The 15,930-nt window shown below is 42.2% G+C and overlaps 1 protein-coding gene across 1 annotated transcript in view; it reads left to right on the top strand.

Moving 5' to 3' along the window:
• Window positions 1-1,558: 1,558 nt before the first annotated feature.
• ZNF704 (zinc finger protein 704) overlaps window positions 1,559-15,930 on the top strand; it is a gene marked incomplete at both ends in the record, with an annotated part of 15,744 nt that continues 1,372 nt past the window's right edge. The window contains 4 exons of the mRNA XM_010173912.1: window positions 1,559-1,662; window positions 6,269-6,501; window positions 9,960-10,060; window positions 12,124-12,385. Of these exons, the coding sequence (XP_010172214.1) occupies window positions 1,559-1,662; window positions 6,269-6,501; window positions 9,960-10,060; window positions 12,124-12,385 (700 nt within the window). The remainder of the gene's footprint in view (window positions 1,663-6,268; window positions 6,502-9,959; window positions 10,061-12,123; window positions 12,386-15,930) is intronic.

Here is a 15,930-nt window from a genome sequence, read left to right as displayed (position 1 = left end):
ACTGACACCCACCTCACTACACCCTCCTTTCAGGTAGTTGTAGAGAGTAATAAGGTCTCCCCTCAGCCTCCTCTTCTCCAGACTAAAAAACCCCAGTTCCCTCAGCTGCTCCTCATAAGACTTGTGCTCCAGACCCTTCACCAGCTTCATTGCCCTTCTATGGACACGATCCAGCGCCCAAAAGTGAACACAGCACTCAAGGTTCAGCCTCACCAGTGCCAAGTACACGGGGACAATCACTTCCCTACTCCTGCTGGCCACCCTATTTCTGATACAGGTCAGGATGCTGTTGACCTTGGCCACCTGGGCCACACTGCTGGCTCATGTTCAGCCAGCTGTCAACCAGCACCCCCAGTTCAAGAAAATCTTTGAATCCAAGGAAAAACCCCTTAAGTATAGACTTAGCTCAAAGGATATGGATAGCTGAAATTAAGAAAAAAAAAAAAGGAACAGAGTCACAGAATCGCAGAATGGTAGAGGTTGGAAGGGCCCCCTGGAGATCATCTAGTACAGCCCCCCTGCCAAAGCAGGTTCCCTACAGCAAGGTGCACATGACTTGATCCAGGTGGGTTTTGAACATCTCCAGAGACGGAGACTCCACAACCTCTCTGGGCAGCCTGTCCCAGTGCTCTGTCACCCTCACAGTACAGAAGTTTTTGCTCATGTTGAAGTGGAACCTCCTGTGTTCCAGTTTGTGACTGTTGCCCCTTGTCCTCTAGTGCACTGAAAGGAGTCTGGCCCCATCCTCTTGACACCTGCCCTTTAGATGTTTATAAACATTGATAAGGTCCCCTCTCAGTCTTCTCTCTTCCAGGCTGAACAGACCCAGCTCTCTGCCTTTCCTTGTAAGAAAGGTGCTCCAGCCCCGTAATCATCCTAGCAGCCCTCCGCTGGACTCTCTCCAGTAGTTCCCCATCTCTCTTGAACTGGGGAGCCCAGTACTTGACGCAATATTCCAGGTGCAGCCTCACCAGAGCAGAGTAGAGGAGGAGCATCACTTCCCTCGGCCTGCTGGCCACACTCTTCTTAATGCACCCCAGGATACCATTGGCCTTCTTGACCACAAGGGCACATTGTTGGCTCATGGTCAACTGGTCATCCACCAGTACTCCCAGGTCCTTCTCTGCAGGGCTGCTTTCCAGCAGGTCAATCCCCAACCTAGTACCCCAACCTGTACTAGTGCCTGGGGTTATTCCTCCCCAGGTGCAGGACCCTACACTTGCCCTTCTTGAACTTCATCAGGTTCTTCTCCACCCAAAAACTTATGGGTGGAGTCAAACTTACGGAGGGCCACAATAATCCTGACAATTTTATATGAAGATGTGTTCTCTTTTCCACGGTTTTTCCTTTTTTACACTGAGCTGGTTTGACTAAAGTAGCCACTTGATATGCTCTAGTTGCCCAAAGGCAAAAGCTTTGAGAACTCTGCTCAGCAGCTTGCTTCCGTTACTGTGTTGTGCTGGCTTAGGGTTTGGGCTGGTACTAAAAAAAAAAGCCCACTAAAAAAAAGTTAAATATTTGCTGATGTGTTTCCTATCTCCCATTCACTGTGTTTCAGAAAATCTTCAGAAGAACTGGACATGGATAAAGTAACAGCAGCCATGGTACTCACCAGTTTATCCACCAGCCCTTTGGTCCGCAGCCCTCCTGTCCGACCCAACGGTAAGCCTTCAGAGCAGCGCCTGGGCAGGGGCTGCAGGGAGGGGTGCCAGGGCCGTGCCTGGCGGGGGTTGTTTCCAGGAGTTGTGGCCATGATGGAGGACAAAGGGTGAGTGGCTGTCTTCAGGCAGTGACCTGTGCATGCTGGGGATCATACTGAGCATACAAGAGAGACATGGAGCAGCTAGAACAAGTCCAGAGGAGGCCACGAGGATGATCTGAGGGCTGGAGCACCTCTCCTATGAAGACAGGCTGAAAGAATTGGGGCTGTTCAGCATGGAGAAGAGAAGGCTCCGGGGAGATCTTATAGCGGCCTCCCAGTACCTGAAGGGGGCCTACAAGAAAGCTGGGGAGGGACTTTTCATAAGGGCAGTTAATGACAAAACAAGGGGAAATGGGTTTAAGCTGAAAGAGGGTAGGTTTAGATTAGATATTAGAAAGAAATTCTTCACTGTGAGCGTGGTGAGACACTGGAACAGGTTGCCCAAGGAAGTTGTGGATGCCCCCTCCCTGGAAGTGTTTAAGGCCAGGCTGGATGAGGCTTTGAGCAACCTGATCTAGTGGAAGGTGTCCCTGCTGATGGCAGGGGGGGGGGAACTAGATGATCTTTAAGGTCCCTTCCAACCCAAACCATTCTATGATTCTATGATTCTAGTCAAGGTCTTTGATGCAGCATTGGCAGAAATTAGAAGGAACCTTTTCTGTAACCATAGAGTGGCTCCAGTTTATGAAACAGGAGATGGCCCATTTCATAAATGGGAGGTCAGCACTGTGGAAGGTCTCCTGACCTCACTGAAACGCTCTTTTTCCAAACAGCTTATTTGCACTTGCACACATGCAGTAAACATGACAGCAGTTGTTCTTGTCTCTACCCCGTGGAGATCAGATCAGATTTTACTCAACACTACGATGAGGCAAAGCACTTCCAGACCACAGCCCTCAGCTGAGAGGCTGCGCGCTAGTGGTCTGCGCAGCAACAGGTCTGTTTCTGCCGATGCAGGATTAGACCTTCAGTTCCTGTGCTCTTTGTAACTCTCTGATGGTCTACCGTCAAATCCATAATCCCTAAAAGACTCATCCATTCATGGTATAGCAGAAGACACACAAATAAAAATAAATCTAAAAAGTTAGTGGTAATAATGGGATTGCTAATGAAATATAATTAATCTGTGCAAGCTTGACTGGAGTTACAAGAAATTTTAGAAGTGTTACATTTTAAAGAATAATTTAAATTGGGACACCCTTGTTAGGGTGTCTCAGAATTGTTTGTATGACTCTGGCTTTTCTTACTCACTTGTAACTATTAAATAGACACTCCATGCTCTCCTACTCTACGTACTTGGAGGGCTTTGAGGAATACTTACAAATGTGAATTAATAGGGAAGTAGTATTTACATTTCTTCATGGAAGCAGGGACGATCCACTGAATGGTGCTTTTAAAAGGAATTAATTCCAAATATCCCAACTTTAAAGATTTTTGAACAAACTGTGTGTTTTTTCCATTTCTTTCCAGAAAATGCAAGTTTTACCCATTTAGCTGGAATTTTAGCCATGAGCACCCATGGTTCCTGTTTGTGTGCTTTCCAGTGTTGAAAACCAGAAGTATTTATGGAGTACTACTGCTCAGAGGAGCCCTGTGAAACCTCTGGCAGTGACATCCCCAGTGACTGTCTTGCCTCAGGGTTGGAGGTTGCCAGCCCCCAGGGAAGGCCAGTGGAAGGGTAAAAACATACCTGATCTCCAGCTGCTCAGCTCACAGCTGAAACCACAGATGAAGATGGCTTTGTGCTGATGTGCCAGGCAGGGATTTGGAGTGGCTGAGGCACACATCTGGCCCACGTTGCATCCCCGGTAATGGGGAGCTGCTCTGGTGTGGGGCAAGGCAGTATCTGCCACCTTAGACAGTTTGAGCAGATGACAGTTGTCAGGAGCAGCAGTGCACGTTAGCTAGCATCTGTCGATTGGAGAGATCTTCCAAACAAGCCCTTTTGAATTGCTAATAGGTAAATGGTAGCTGTTAACTGCCTTTGATATTTCTTCATGCAGTCTGAGTGCCTTTTGATATTTCTTCATGTAGCTTGTCTGCTTGTTTCCCAAAATCTGGGAAGACTAGCCTGAAAAAGTAATTCACAAAGTGTTTTCAGTAGTCACAGACAAGATTTTGAAGCTGTTGTTGGACACCTTCTCCCTGGATATCTTAGTTTTGCCTGAGTGAAGACTTACTAAAGACTTAATTTAAGTGTAAAAATTGGATAATTTAAAGCTCATTTGCTGTTGCAAGGCTAGGCTCTGGTCTTAGTAATATGAGCTACAAATGTACTAATGATTAATTCTTTCTACATCCTTTTCCAAAAAAAGGACAGTAAGTAGCAGTGTAATTAAAGGAACATTTGTTTAAACAAATGGAATTTTGCTTAGAAGTAAAAAAACCCCAACCAAACAAAAACGAACATTAGAATTAATATTAAAGTCTGATCTGTACTGGAATTACTGGGGATGATCACCCATGTAAACTGGATCAGAGTTTGGCCCTTGTTTCCCTGCAGCTGAGTAATATTTGGTCTGGTTCTCTTTCACGCAACTCCAGCAATGTGAAAAGAGCCCCAGAATAAGAGTAAGTTGCATTTATTTATATTTTAAACTTCTTTACATTGACAGATTTGTTAGTATTAATGAGAACCAGTATTTGTTTTTTTCCTGTTGTCAACCTCATTCAGTCTTTTCCATACTACATTAAAAATGTTCTTGATTTATATCTTTCTCAACAAGGTGAAGAGAAGCTGTAAACCCTGAGAATACAAAGTACCACCATAAATGTGTCAGAAAATAGTAGCTGAAAGAATGCTGTTTCCTTTGTTTTTCTCAAGAAATGGAAATTTTAAGCTAGGCTAAGGTCACAAGTTGATACCAGATGTACTTCTTGGCTTTGGCACAAGACTCAAGTACAAATACATAAAAAGAAACAAAAACCTCCTCCATTACAGTCACATGAAGGCTGTAATCATGAAGCAAAACATGACATTTTCATATGTTAACTTATTAGCTCCCGGAAATATATATGTCCTTTTCCAAAAAGGAATTTGAGGAGGGAGGGAGAGAGGGAGGGAGGGTTGATCCCGTTTATAGTCTGTGGCCCTGATCGGTAAGTGCGGGGACTTGGCTGCTGCCTGCGCCAGGGTGTATTTTTATGCCTGTGCTTACATGATGGAGCACTGGATTCTGTTTTGTGAGCAGCTGATGTTAATGATTAAGGATTTCATCCAAAACCAACTGAATTAGGAGGGGAAAAAAAAAAATCATTGGTTTTGGGTTAAGCTTTTGGTAGCAGGTGGTAGACATTATTTTCTTGATGATGTCATTAGTTAAATTTATCTTTAGGAAATTGAGAAGGAATGAAGGCGTGACTTCTGCAGAACTCTTAAAAGCAGGCGCTGGCTTGAAAAGACTCCTGTCTCACACTTAAATAACGTTTCACGAACAGATAAGATGTTCTTTGCTTGCCAGCTCTGAAGTTGGGTATTGCACAATGTTCAGGCACCTACCATGTCACTGGGAAAAGCTTCCAGTGCCTGAGTTGGGGAGAAACTGCACCTAAACTGTCCCTGCACGTTTGCCCGAGCCCTGTGAGAACCTGAAGCTTCAGGCAGCTGGACACGCTTGGGCCTTTGCTGAGCTGATGGCCTACATACTCCTCTCCTGCCAGAAGCCCTTTCGGGATTGGGAGGAGTGACATGCCAGTGTCTAATGCCTGAGGACCTCAGCACGTGAAGTGTGGCTCAAGCCGTGCCCCAGTTTGTGAAAGCAGTGCTGTTACTCCTGCCCACCGTGTTGTAGAGTAACTTGTTAGTCTGAGCACCTACTTGCCACCTAATGTCAGGGGAACTGCTGCAGTGAGGAGGAGGTTCCTCCAGTGAGTAGATGTGGAGGTGATCCAGCATCTATGCGTACTGCTTCTGAAGGCAGATGCCTAACGCTACACCTGTATGAAGAAGAAGGGATATCCTTCCAAGGATGTGTGCCACCCCAGTTAGAGATTCACATTAGGCAGAGGTGTGTACACTGAGAGATTATGAGAAGACAGAGTATGATTATGGTTTTCTTTGGTGTTTTGGTACTGGGATGATGATCAAGTTTTTGCAGATGTAGTTTGTTTCCTGGGGCCCAGGGTGTATGTCCCCCTTCCAGGGCACCTCTTGTTGACCATGTGGTGGCTTGGAGCTTGCTCTGATGCCCTGCCACAGTTGTCTGTTCCTGTTGAAAGCTGAGGGTGTATTGGAGTGTTTTCCCTTAATCATGCATGCAATATCTGGCTGCTTATTGCGGTTTATGCTCCAGAACAGGTTATTTTTCCAAACTCAGCATTTTTTTTTTTTTTTTTTAGAAAAATACTTTGTTTTGGTTTTTTTTAAACTGAAAAATCAAGTGTGGAATATGTAATTTGTGTGTAGTGGGATAGATGTGGTTGTCTTCTCTACAATCCAGTGCTTTCGCTTTCCTTTAATTGAACATACAGTTAATTACCAGCATGGCATCTAAGCCTTAGATAAAAGAACTGCTTAGTCCTAAGGCTTGATACTGTTGTAACGATGGCTCTTGTTGTTCTTGACAGAATCCCTAAATGGATCTTGGAAAGAAGGAGGATTTGTGCCTTCTAGTACCAGCAGCAGTGGATACTGGAGCTGGAACGCTCCCAGTGACCAGTCCAACCCATCCACTCCATCTCCACCTCTGTCAGCTGATAGCTTCAAAGCTTTTCGGACACCTTCCCAGCCAGATGATGGTATTGATGAAGCTGAAACCAGCAATCTTCTCTTTGATGAACCCATTCCTAGGAAGAGAAAGGTTAGCCTTATATTGAATTCCATACCCATGGGCAGATAGGATGTTGGTAGATGTATTTTGCTCTGAGAAAGGAACAGGGCATCACCCAAACAGCTCTGCATGTGTATCCCTCTTTGGCATTGAGTTAATGTGGGTACTTAATCTAGTCACTATGTCTTGTTCAACCTAGTCACCTACTGCACACCCATGCTGCCATCAGCACCACATATTTGCTGGCAGATGGTGAGGTTCTACAGAGCCTCCTGCTCAGAAAACACTGGAGTGATTTCCAGAAGGTGTTGCCTCTGGCCATTCAAGGGATTTCTATCTTACTTTGGCAAATTCTTTGTCTGCAGGATGCAACAGGCAGCCTTTAAATGTCTCCATAAAAACTGGATATGACCTTAATACTTCTTGTTCCCTGACAGTGCTTTTTGTCTGACAGCATGTCAGATACCTTAATGCTGTGAAGCTTTCTCTGCGCAAACATATGGAGTGAAAAGAGAAGAGAGAGATCAAACCTGATGGCTTTTGATACAGTATTAGCAGTGGCCAAATTTATCCTCAGTAGGAGTGGGAAAGCAGACTAAATAAAACACAAAGTAAAAAAAAAAAAAGTCCAAAACTAACCCCAAAAAAGCACGGTTACGCTAGCAAGCGAGCTCCTGTCGAAGAAAAAGAAAACAAAGAGATGGCACTAGTCCAAGTTTCCATCCCTCCCAACGCAACAGGACAAATTTTACGTAGCAAGATGAATTGTAAGAAGGAAAAAAAACAGGGAATTTATTCTCCTTAGTGACTTTGTTTCTGGCTCAGTCTGGGAGAGGTAATTGCTTCAGCAGCAGCAGGAAGAATATTTAATGATTGTTTAAGCCTGTTCAGGTTTATCCTTTTGCTCCAGAAGTTGCTTATGTGCCGACCCACACTGTTCTGCCCTTGTTTGTGGGAGAGGGTTGCAAAATGTTTGTGCTTCTTGCTAAAAAGAAAAAATAGTCTTTTGAAGAACACCTTTGTTATAATAAATTAGAAGTTAGAGCTGACTGTTAAACTAAAGACAGAGATGATTTCGGAGGGTGGGACAGGAGCAGTAGGAATGCAGAAGTGTGCTGGTTTGTCTTTTACTTCTTGGTTAAAGTTCATCTTATTAGCATCACTGTTATTGCTGAGCTGTGATGAAACAGATGGGTTTGCAGCTGCTATCTTTATTGTTATCTAAGTTGTCTTTGAATATTTCTATTTACGTACCTACCACTGATCTATTACACTGTTTGTTCTTGTTCATAGGGATTTTGCTCTGTATGGCAAATGCTTAATGTAGATAAATAATAACATTACCTTCCAAACTTTATTTTATAAATTAACTGCATTTCCTGCAGGTTTTTTTATTCTGGTTCCAGCATGATATTTTATCTGAGTACAGCTTTGCACCTTTAGAAGCTGAAATAAAAATGTTCAGGTTATATCTTCTTCAGGGCTTCAAAAACCAGAAGGAATAAACCTAGAAATAGAGTGATTGGTAACCTTATTTTACTCATTAAGTTTCTCCCATTTCATATTTGTAAAATGTCATGTTAGCAACCATTTCCCGTTAAGAAAGTTGCTTGTTTAAAAGTTTCCACTAATGTGGTTATTCTTCACCAAATCATTTATGTTCCATTATTTTCTTAAATAAAACACTAAGCCTGATTAGGCAATTTTTTGACTAGTCAGAAATGGAAGCACAGTTTATGTTCTGTATTTCTACTGAGTGATATTTCATTGGGTTGCATTAAAATACTTTTTGCAGTATCCTAGCATTGACAATAAAACTAAAACCACAGTGGAGCTAGGAGATTGGTCTTACCATCAAACTGGGGGTTGATGTTAAACCATTCTGTGTTCATAAAGATCCATGTGGTGTTCATGATGTCATACCAGATTTCCTGAAATGTCAGTGGTAAGCATGGTCTTCATCTTGTCGCCATGGTTGGTTGTGGGGTTTTGAGCTGATTATAGTGTTTAGTATTATATTATAAAAGTAAGAAATGTATCTGTCAGAATTGCTAGATATATTACATTTCATTTTAGGAAAAGAGAGTTCTGTATCCTTTTGAATGGTAGTTGTATTATCAGATCAGAAAATTATAGAGGGAATATATTTGCAATTTATTCCAAAGTAGAAAGTTTTCATGCAAACAATATGATCAGGTACCTCAAATCTTAAAGCCCTTAGCATCCATACTTTCAAACAGTGGATGTTCAACTGCCAACTATGACAACATGAAACTACAATCAACTTGTATTTTAAAAATCAGCAGAGATTTTTAAAAACTATATTCCAATCATTGTTTTTCTAGCAAATGCTGAAACTTACCATCTACTGACCTGCAATTCCAAAGGGTCCACATTGAAGAAAGCACCAAGTCAGCTTTTGTTCAAGACACAGTGAAGCATATATTTGACTCTAAGGATGTGCTTGTTCCCTTTATTTTAAATCAAGCTTTATATTAATATATTCTTTTAATCTTACATGTAACTAAAATTATAGGATAATAATAGAGTATTTTGAAGCTCTTCCTTGTGTTTTCTTTAATAATGTTTTCTGTAATAATAGAGAAAATTTTTGAGAAGTTAAAATTATTCAGATTTTTTTAAAATCTAAAATTTATAAAGTAGGTTTCATTTTGGGGTAAAATTAGCTTTTAAAAAAATCTATAGAGTTCTTCAACATCTGTAGTGTTTGTTACCACATACTGTGCTTTAGACCAGTTTTCTCCAGAGTCTTTAAAATATTGAAGATCAGGCTGGTTATAGCTTTGTTGGCTGTGCTCTAAATCAATGATAACTCAGTTTAGGCCAGTGAAGTTATATTAAAGAATAATAACAAAAATATTAAAATGAGATTATACACATATTCTTTTAAAAATGTTGAATGCACCCAAATGGCTTCTCATTCTCTTGTCCAAGTAAAGGTCACAGCAGCTTCTGAATGAAATAAATGCAGGTTTTGCCAGCTCATGGGTGAATATTGTCATTGCAGAAGCTACAGTTTTCTGGCACAATGTTTTTAATGTGTTGCAAAATTCATGAGCAAAGAAATTCCTAAGAGCTTGCTTTAGGAAGGTCTTAATTTAAGAAGATGCTTTGCATTGAGAAGTCTTCATCAGTTGTTCTTTGAAAGGCTCCAAAGCAGCACAGGAAGTTTTTATATCGTTTGCCTCCTTTACTGGGGAGACAGAAACTGGAACTTGCAATTGAAAAAGCCATGCCAAAGAGTGGAGAGAGGTGAAGTTTTGGCACAAGCTGCTCCTGTGGCTTTTCACTGGGATTCTGTTGGGTTCAGTAGGATGATGCTGTTGACAGAGACTATTAAATCGTTACAAATTTGAGTTAGAGGCTCTGAACCTTCACAGTGTTTTGTAACTGTGTGTCTGTTTTGAATGGTTTGGTTTTCTTTCTGGCTTCCATGCGACTAATGTTGCTTTACTCGTGATTTCCAGAACTCCATGAAGGTGATGTTCAAATGCCTGTGGAAAAACTGTGGGAAGGTTCTGAGCACAGCTGCAGGGATTCAGAAACACATACGGACCGTTCACCTTGGGTAAGAGAGCGGTCTCTTTGGAAGTCTAAAGGTTTTGGTGTAGAAGGGGAGCAGTTGCAGGCAAACTGGCTTGTCCTTGGCTTTTCTGTCTCAGATCCCTAGGTTTCTGAGGAGATTGCAGAGTAGTGCGTCAAGGTGAATATTCCAACAGCGATTCATTTTCTTCCCTGAACTTCTGTGAACTTCGCTAGAAGGTCAAGTACAGCTCAAGGTCACACTGCACTTCTGTAATGGTAGCACAGCTCAGTGGCATTTGCTACATATGTGCTATCCTCATGTCATGTCCAGGTTGATGCTGTGTGAAAGACAGCAGGTTTCAGGGTCCGGTGTGAATAATTTCCAGCTTTTTTTCACATCAGATCAGGTGCTTGTGCTAGTTCTGAGTCAAATTAACTCAAAAAACGCCCCCAAAACATAAGAAACCTAAGAAAAAGAAACTGAGCTGCAATTCCATGTGTATGTTACTTGGATGAGAAGCAAAAGCAAATGAATCTTGTGTGACACAAGCTTGTTTCAAAGCTTTAGTTTGCACCTGAAACCTCCCGTGTAATTCACTGAGTGACCTAGCTGTCTTATATATAGTTACAGTGGGAACTCATGGCCTTCACCTGTAGGTATGTGGAAATATATCTCTGTTGTGTAAGTCTGTGTTACCCAGTGCTTCAAAATTAAAGTGGCCATGAGGAAGTAGTCTGGTGTGGAGCTCAGGAGGGTCTTGCAAAGGTCATAGTAACTGCTGTTGGGTTTAGGCTCTGAAGAGTGAGGCTGTCAGAAACAGAGAAAAATATCTCTCAAAATGCAGTTACAAATGTTGCTTTGTCCTGTTTGTTATGGGGACATCCATTTCGTGACATGGGGGAGGGAGAAGTAAACGGCAGAACTTCGCTGAAATTTGGAGTTTTTAACTTGGACAGAGAGAAAAGTTTTGGTGAGTGGCTGGTTGTGGTCTGACGGATGGTACTTTTGGTAGAGCCTTTCAAACCTGCTGAAGCCATGCTCTCTCAACGAGTTCTATTGAGTAAGGTGGTGAGAGGACCACAGGTAGCAGTATATGGGCAGGCAGGCTGAAGAACTGGGTAGGAGCTGGTTTTGGGGTGCATGCCTGGAAAAGGAGAGGCCCAACGTTCAGCTCTGATACGGACATGCAGGCAGGAGGACACTTAGGGCTCAGATTTCCCACATGGAAGATTCAGGAGAAAATATGCATGTACGAACTGTGAGTTACATCTGTACAGCGTGTGGATTATGAATGTGTTCAGATAGTGGTTTGTTTTGGGCTCCAAGATAACATGTAGCCTGCAGGGAACTCCTGCTTTGACTGGGCTGCTTCACTCATAGCACTTGTGTTCAAACATGCAACAAATATTGCCCCTGCATCTCTGGGACTTAGACCTTTTACATCTCCTCCTTCTGTATGTCTGCCTCTGGGGAGTAGGACCAGGAAGTCCTGCACTGGCAATCCAGGCCAGTGGATTTGCCAGGACATTACATGTCCTTCCTCTACCTGTGTCTGAGTGAGTTGCATGGTGAGACTATTTTGTAGCAGCTTCTTCTGTTAGGCTAAGGAAAGTTACAGTGAACCACGGTCATAATTGTATTTGGTTTAATTAAGTGACCTATGACAAGATTGCATATTGTTTGCCATAACATTAGTGAAGTATATCTTACCCGTGTTTGTGTATCTTTACCCGTCCTTCTGTGGTTGCTTTGTCATTTCTGAAGTCAAAGTGCATCGAGATTCTTATTAACTTCAGTAGTTAGGAATGAGAAGCTGATATTTAAGCTGAAGCATAGAAGTTAAACATCTACTCCAAGGGCAAAGAAAGTCAAGAATAACACAGAGACAAAAAAAATCTAATTCCTGCTTCTTTTCCCTCCAGACTAAATTATTTTCTTTTCCTCTCCACCTTCCCTGCAGCCAGAAGGCTGATAAAAGTGGGTAGGGTTGAAACTGGGATTATTAATTTATTGACAGTATGAATACATTTGCATCTAGAATTTAAAATTTACCTTGGATTTCTTGCTTTCATTTAATCAGTCCTTCATTCTTTGTCTTGATACAGACGTGTAGGAGAGTCTGACTACAGTGATGGAGAGGAGGATTTTTACTATACAGAAATCAGGCTCAACACGGACTCAGTAGCTGAGGGCTTAAGCAGTCTTTCCCCAGTGTCTCCATCTCTAGCATCTCCTCCTTCCTTTCCCACCCAAGATGCAATCCGTCCTGAAACTTCTTGTGCCAAAACTGAGACTAAGTTGATGACACCTCTGAGCCGCTCAGCTCCTACCAACCTCTACCTCGTACACACGGACCATGCTTACCAGGTAACGCTAGTGCGCGTGAACTCCGCTGATTACACTAATGTCATTAATGTGTAAAGAAATGCCAGATCAAAATGTTTGGGTTTTAAAAAGCCAAGTCTAGTCTTGATGGGTTTAAAAGTTTTCAGGGCAGCCCAGGGGGTTCATCTCATTTGAATTCAGCTGTCCACTTCTGAGCTAGTTGGTTGGTTGGCCATGCTCCTACCATAGTCGGTGGATTTTGGGTTGCTATTTCAGGTTGCATACTTAAGGTTGAGATGTGTTGATCTGTGTATCTCACTGCCCACATCAGTTAATTCCTCACTGACCAGAAGGAGGGCCCAAGGTGACATCCTCAGACGTGGCCTCCTGCATTGTAAAAATTCTCATTCAGTCAGCCGAATCCTTCCCAGAGTCTTAATTTCAGCTCTGCTTGTAGAGGTTGTGTCTGTAGGCAAGTGCCCAAGGGATGCCAGGAACAATTCATTTCCTTTATTTGTACAGTGTGAGATATCAGTTTGCAAATGAGAAGCAGAGCAGGAAGAATGAAAAGGCGTATATGGTATCCTCCTACTCTTAGAGGTAATGCTTTGCAAATGGCAAAAATCCCATCAGATCCAAAAACTGCTGCTCCAAAAACTTCCAACAAAGTTCAGACAGAAAGCATTAATTTTAAAAGTGCACTAAAATTTGACATGTTTTGGACTGGATACCATATGAGAAAATAATAATAGAGGCTTTGAAGTAGTGTGGTCCATGACCTGCGTGTGCACCGGAGAATTAACTGTTAAATTTATCAGATGCAATAACTCTCCTATACAGCATTGTGCAGATGAAACCTTTTTGTTGTGTGTCTGAAGCAGATGCAGTAAAAGGACAGAGGGAACCACACAGAATTCACAGGCTTGTTTTAGATTCTCGTGCATGGCAGAAAGCACGGGTGGAAGCCTGGCATCTCAAGTGGGAGCTGCCTGAGGTAGCACACCAACCTGGGGACTGATTAAGCCAGCTAGGAGGCAGACTTTCTTCTCAGTCTAGCTTGAGCACTGACTCTCATAGAGTGAGGCACCAAGTGTAGGCTGCTGAGAAGAGTCTCCCTTCATTTGGGATTTGCAGTTGTGACAGTCTTCCCTGCAATTTGGAGGCTCCCTCGATCCTTTTTTATAAGCAGCCTTTGAATAAAGCACTTGCCTGAAAAAATCCTAGTTCAAATGTTTAAGCTGCTTGAATTGGATTTGAATTGATGTATTCCACAACATGAGACTGCAAGTGTCTGAGCCCAGTCTCCTTTTCAAGTTGCTCTGGTTTCAATATTTCATTCCAACAGTCAGGAGTGACACAGTCCACATTGTTCAAGGCTTTCTAGTTGGAAGCAGGAGGTGAGGTCCCTGCTCAAGCATTCTGGTTGTCCTTGCAAAGGAGACAACCTCTGCAGAGCAGGTGAGTGGCATCCTGTGCTAGGGTCTCTCTACCCAGCAAGAAGAGCACTCTCTGGGAGGCAAGGTAGAGATTCAGCTCTTGCCAGCAAGAGGAGGAACTGAGCCCAGCTTTCACTCATGGCATTTAAGCATTCTTGCGACTAATCTGTTGTGTAAAAGGGAATAGAAAGACAGCATTTTTATTACCACCATATTTCCTGCAGTTTGCTTGCTGGAGTGAGCCATGTACAGAAAAAAAACTTCTTTTACTTCTGATAAAAATACAGTTTGTATCAAAACTGAAACAAGGTCTTGAACAGGAATGTAGCGATGAAGACAATCTCCTATGAATGAAAACATGAAAGTGGAAATTACCTCACTGGGAATTAAGAGGCAAAATTCACAGCTCAAGGATCTCAGATGAGGGAGACTGAATAATGTTTATCCCAGGATTCCTGTTAAAAAAGGGAAAAAAATATGGAACCCAAAGCTGGGTTGCAGGAATCTTAAATTCCTGCAGGATCTGTTAATTGTCATTCCCCCTATGACTGGAAAATGGCAAATAAATACCTGTAGTAAGAAAGGTGTAAAGGTGAAGCGATCAGGCGAGTCCTGACTCTCTTTTCTGATGCAGTCCTGTATGAGGAAAGATTTAGAAGAATAATTGAAGAAATTATAGAAAGTACAGCAAATTAAGTGAACTGCAACTGAGGAACCCCAAAGAAAGATTATGCTAGAACAGTCTAACATCTTCTTTGGACAAGTTAGCTTTGTAAACAGCAGAGAAGCAGTACAGAAGAACAAATCCCTCTGGATTCGAGGAGAAAATTTGATCTTAAAACATATAGGCTATATATAGGTATTTGTTAGGCTAGAGATTAAATTTAGCATAGGAGAGAGAGCTGGGGAGTCAGGGAGAACAGCAGTGAGTGATTTTGAAAGGGCTCTTGAATGTTATTAGTGGAGTTGAATGAAAAGCTGTACTTGAGACTGATCTCATTTTCATTAAATCATTTTGGTACTGGACAAATACTATAATAAACTTTGCTGGTAACAAACTTGGTAGACATCAACAGTGCAGGCATTGTATATCGTGCTTACATGGCTGGGTGATCTTAAGAATAAAAGGTTTTGGATGAATTTTAGTGGAAGAAGATGCAAAGTACTGCACCTTAGGAACTAATGAGATTTTTCTGCTATAAACTGGAATAGTTAGAAAATTACATTAGGAGTAAACCTTTGTTCATTAATGGAGCACAGAATGACCATGAGCCAACAACAGATCTGTGAAGGCAAAAAAAAAGTTGTCAACTTACTTGGGTAAGAAATACCTAGGAGAGACAGGGGTTTTTTATGCTGTTGTGCAAGACCCCTGGATAACTTCAGCTGAGATCCTGACTAGAGTTCTGGCCAACCAGGTTGAAGGATGATGGACTCCAATTAGAAGAGGAAGGAAGAAGGTAATCAGCATGAAGAGGGAGTACAGGGAGGACACGGAGGGCTGCTCCAGCCCAGGGACTGACAGCTCAGGCAGAGCAGGGGCAAGGAGAGGATGGGATTTCTGCCTGGGAAAAAAGTGAGGGAACGAACATGAAAGGGGAAGAGGACGAGCATGTGCTATTTCAGATATAAGGGCCATGTTGGCACAATTAAATAAATAATTATAAATTAACCATGAATGTATTTTGATTGAAAATTAGATGGAGGTCCATAAGTAAAGTGAGATCAGGGTATAGAAACTTCAGTTCATTGTAATGTTATGGTTCCTTACCTTATGGAAGAGATATTGTCTGAAATGTTAGCCTGAAAAAGGCACCTGTGCTTGTTGAGCAAAGATGTACGTCTGGGAAATGAACAAGGTGTGTCAGAATCTGATCATGTCTGAGGTAGATATTTAGGCACTGAGAAAAAAAGAATTGAGCACAATCATATTTTAGGCAACTGCAGATTACAGCAATTTAAAATTTCTCATACTTCATGTTTCATTATGAAACTAGTGCCTGTACCTGTTAAATTTAGCTACAGAGGAACTACAGGCAAGCTCTTTCAGCGTCTAGGATTTCCCTTGCGGGTCTTGTTCAAATACCTGAGGAAGACACCGTGCTGACCCTGGCTTTGAGCTGATACCCTGATGGGATGCTGAGCAGAAGC

The sequence above is a fragment of the Antrostomus carolinensis genome, unplaced genomic scaffold (assembly GCF_000700745.2).
Source record: "Antrostomus carolinensis isolate BGI_N321 unplaced genomic scaffold, ASM70074v2 scaffold7108, whole genome shotgun sequence".
Taxonomy (NCBI): domain Eukaryota; kingdom Metazoa; phylum Chordata; class Aves; order Caprimulgiformes; family Caprimulgidae; genus Antrostomus; species Antrostomus carolinensis.
Note: the sequence above shows the minus strand (reverse complement) of the source record. Positions and strands in the feature narration are given on the sequence as shown.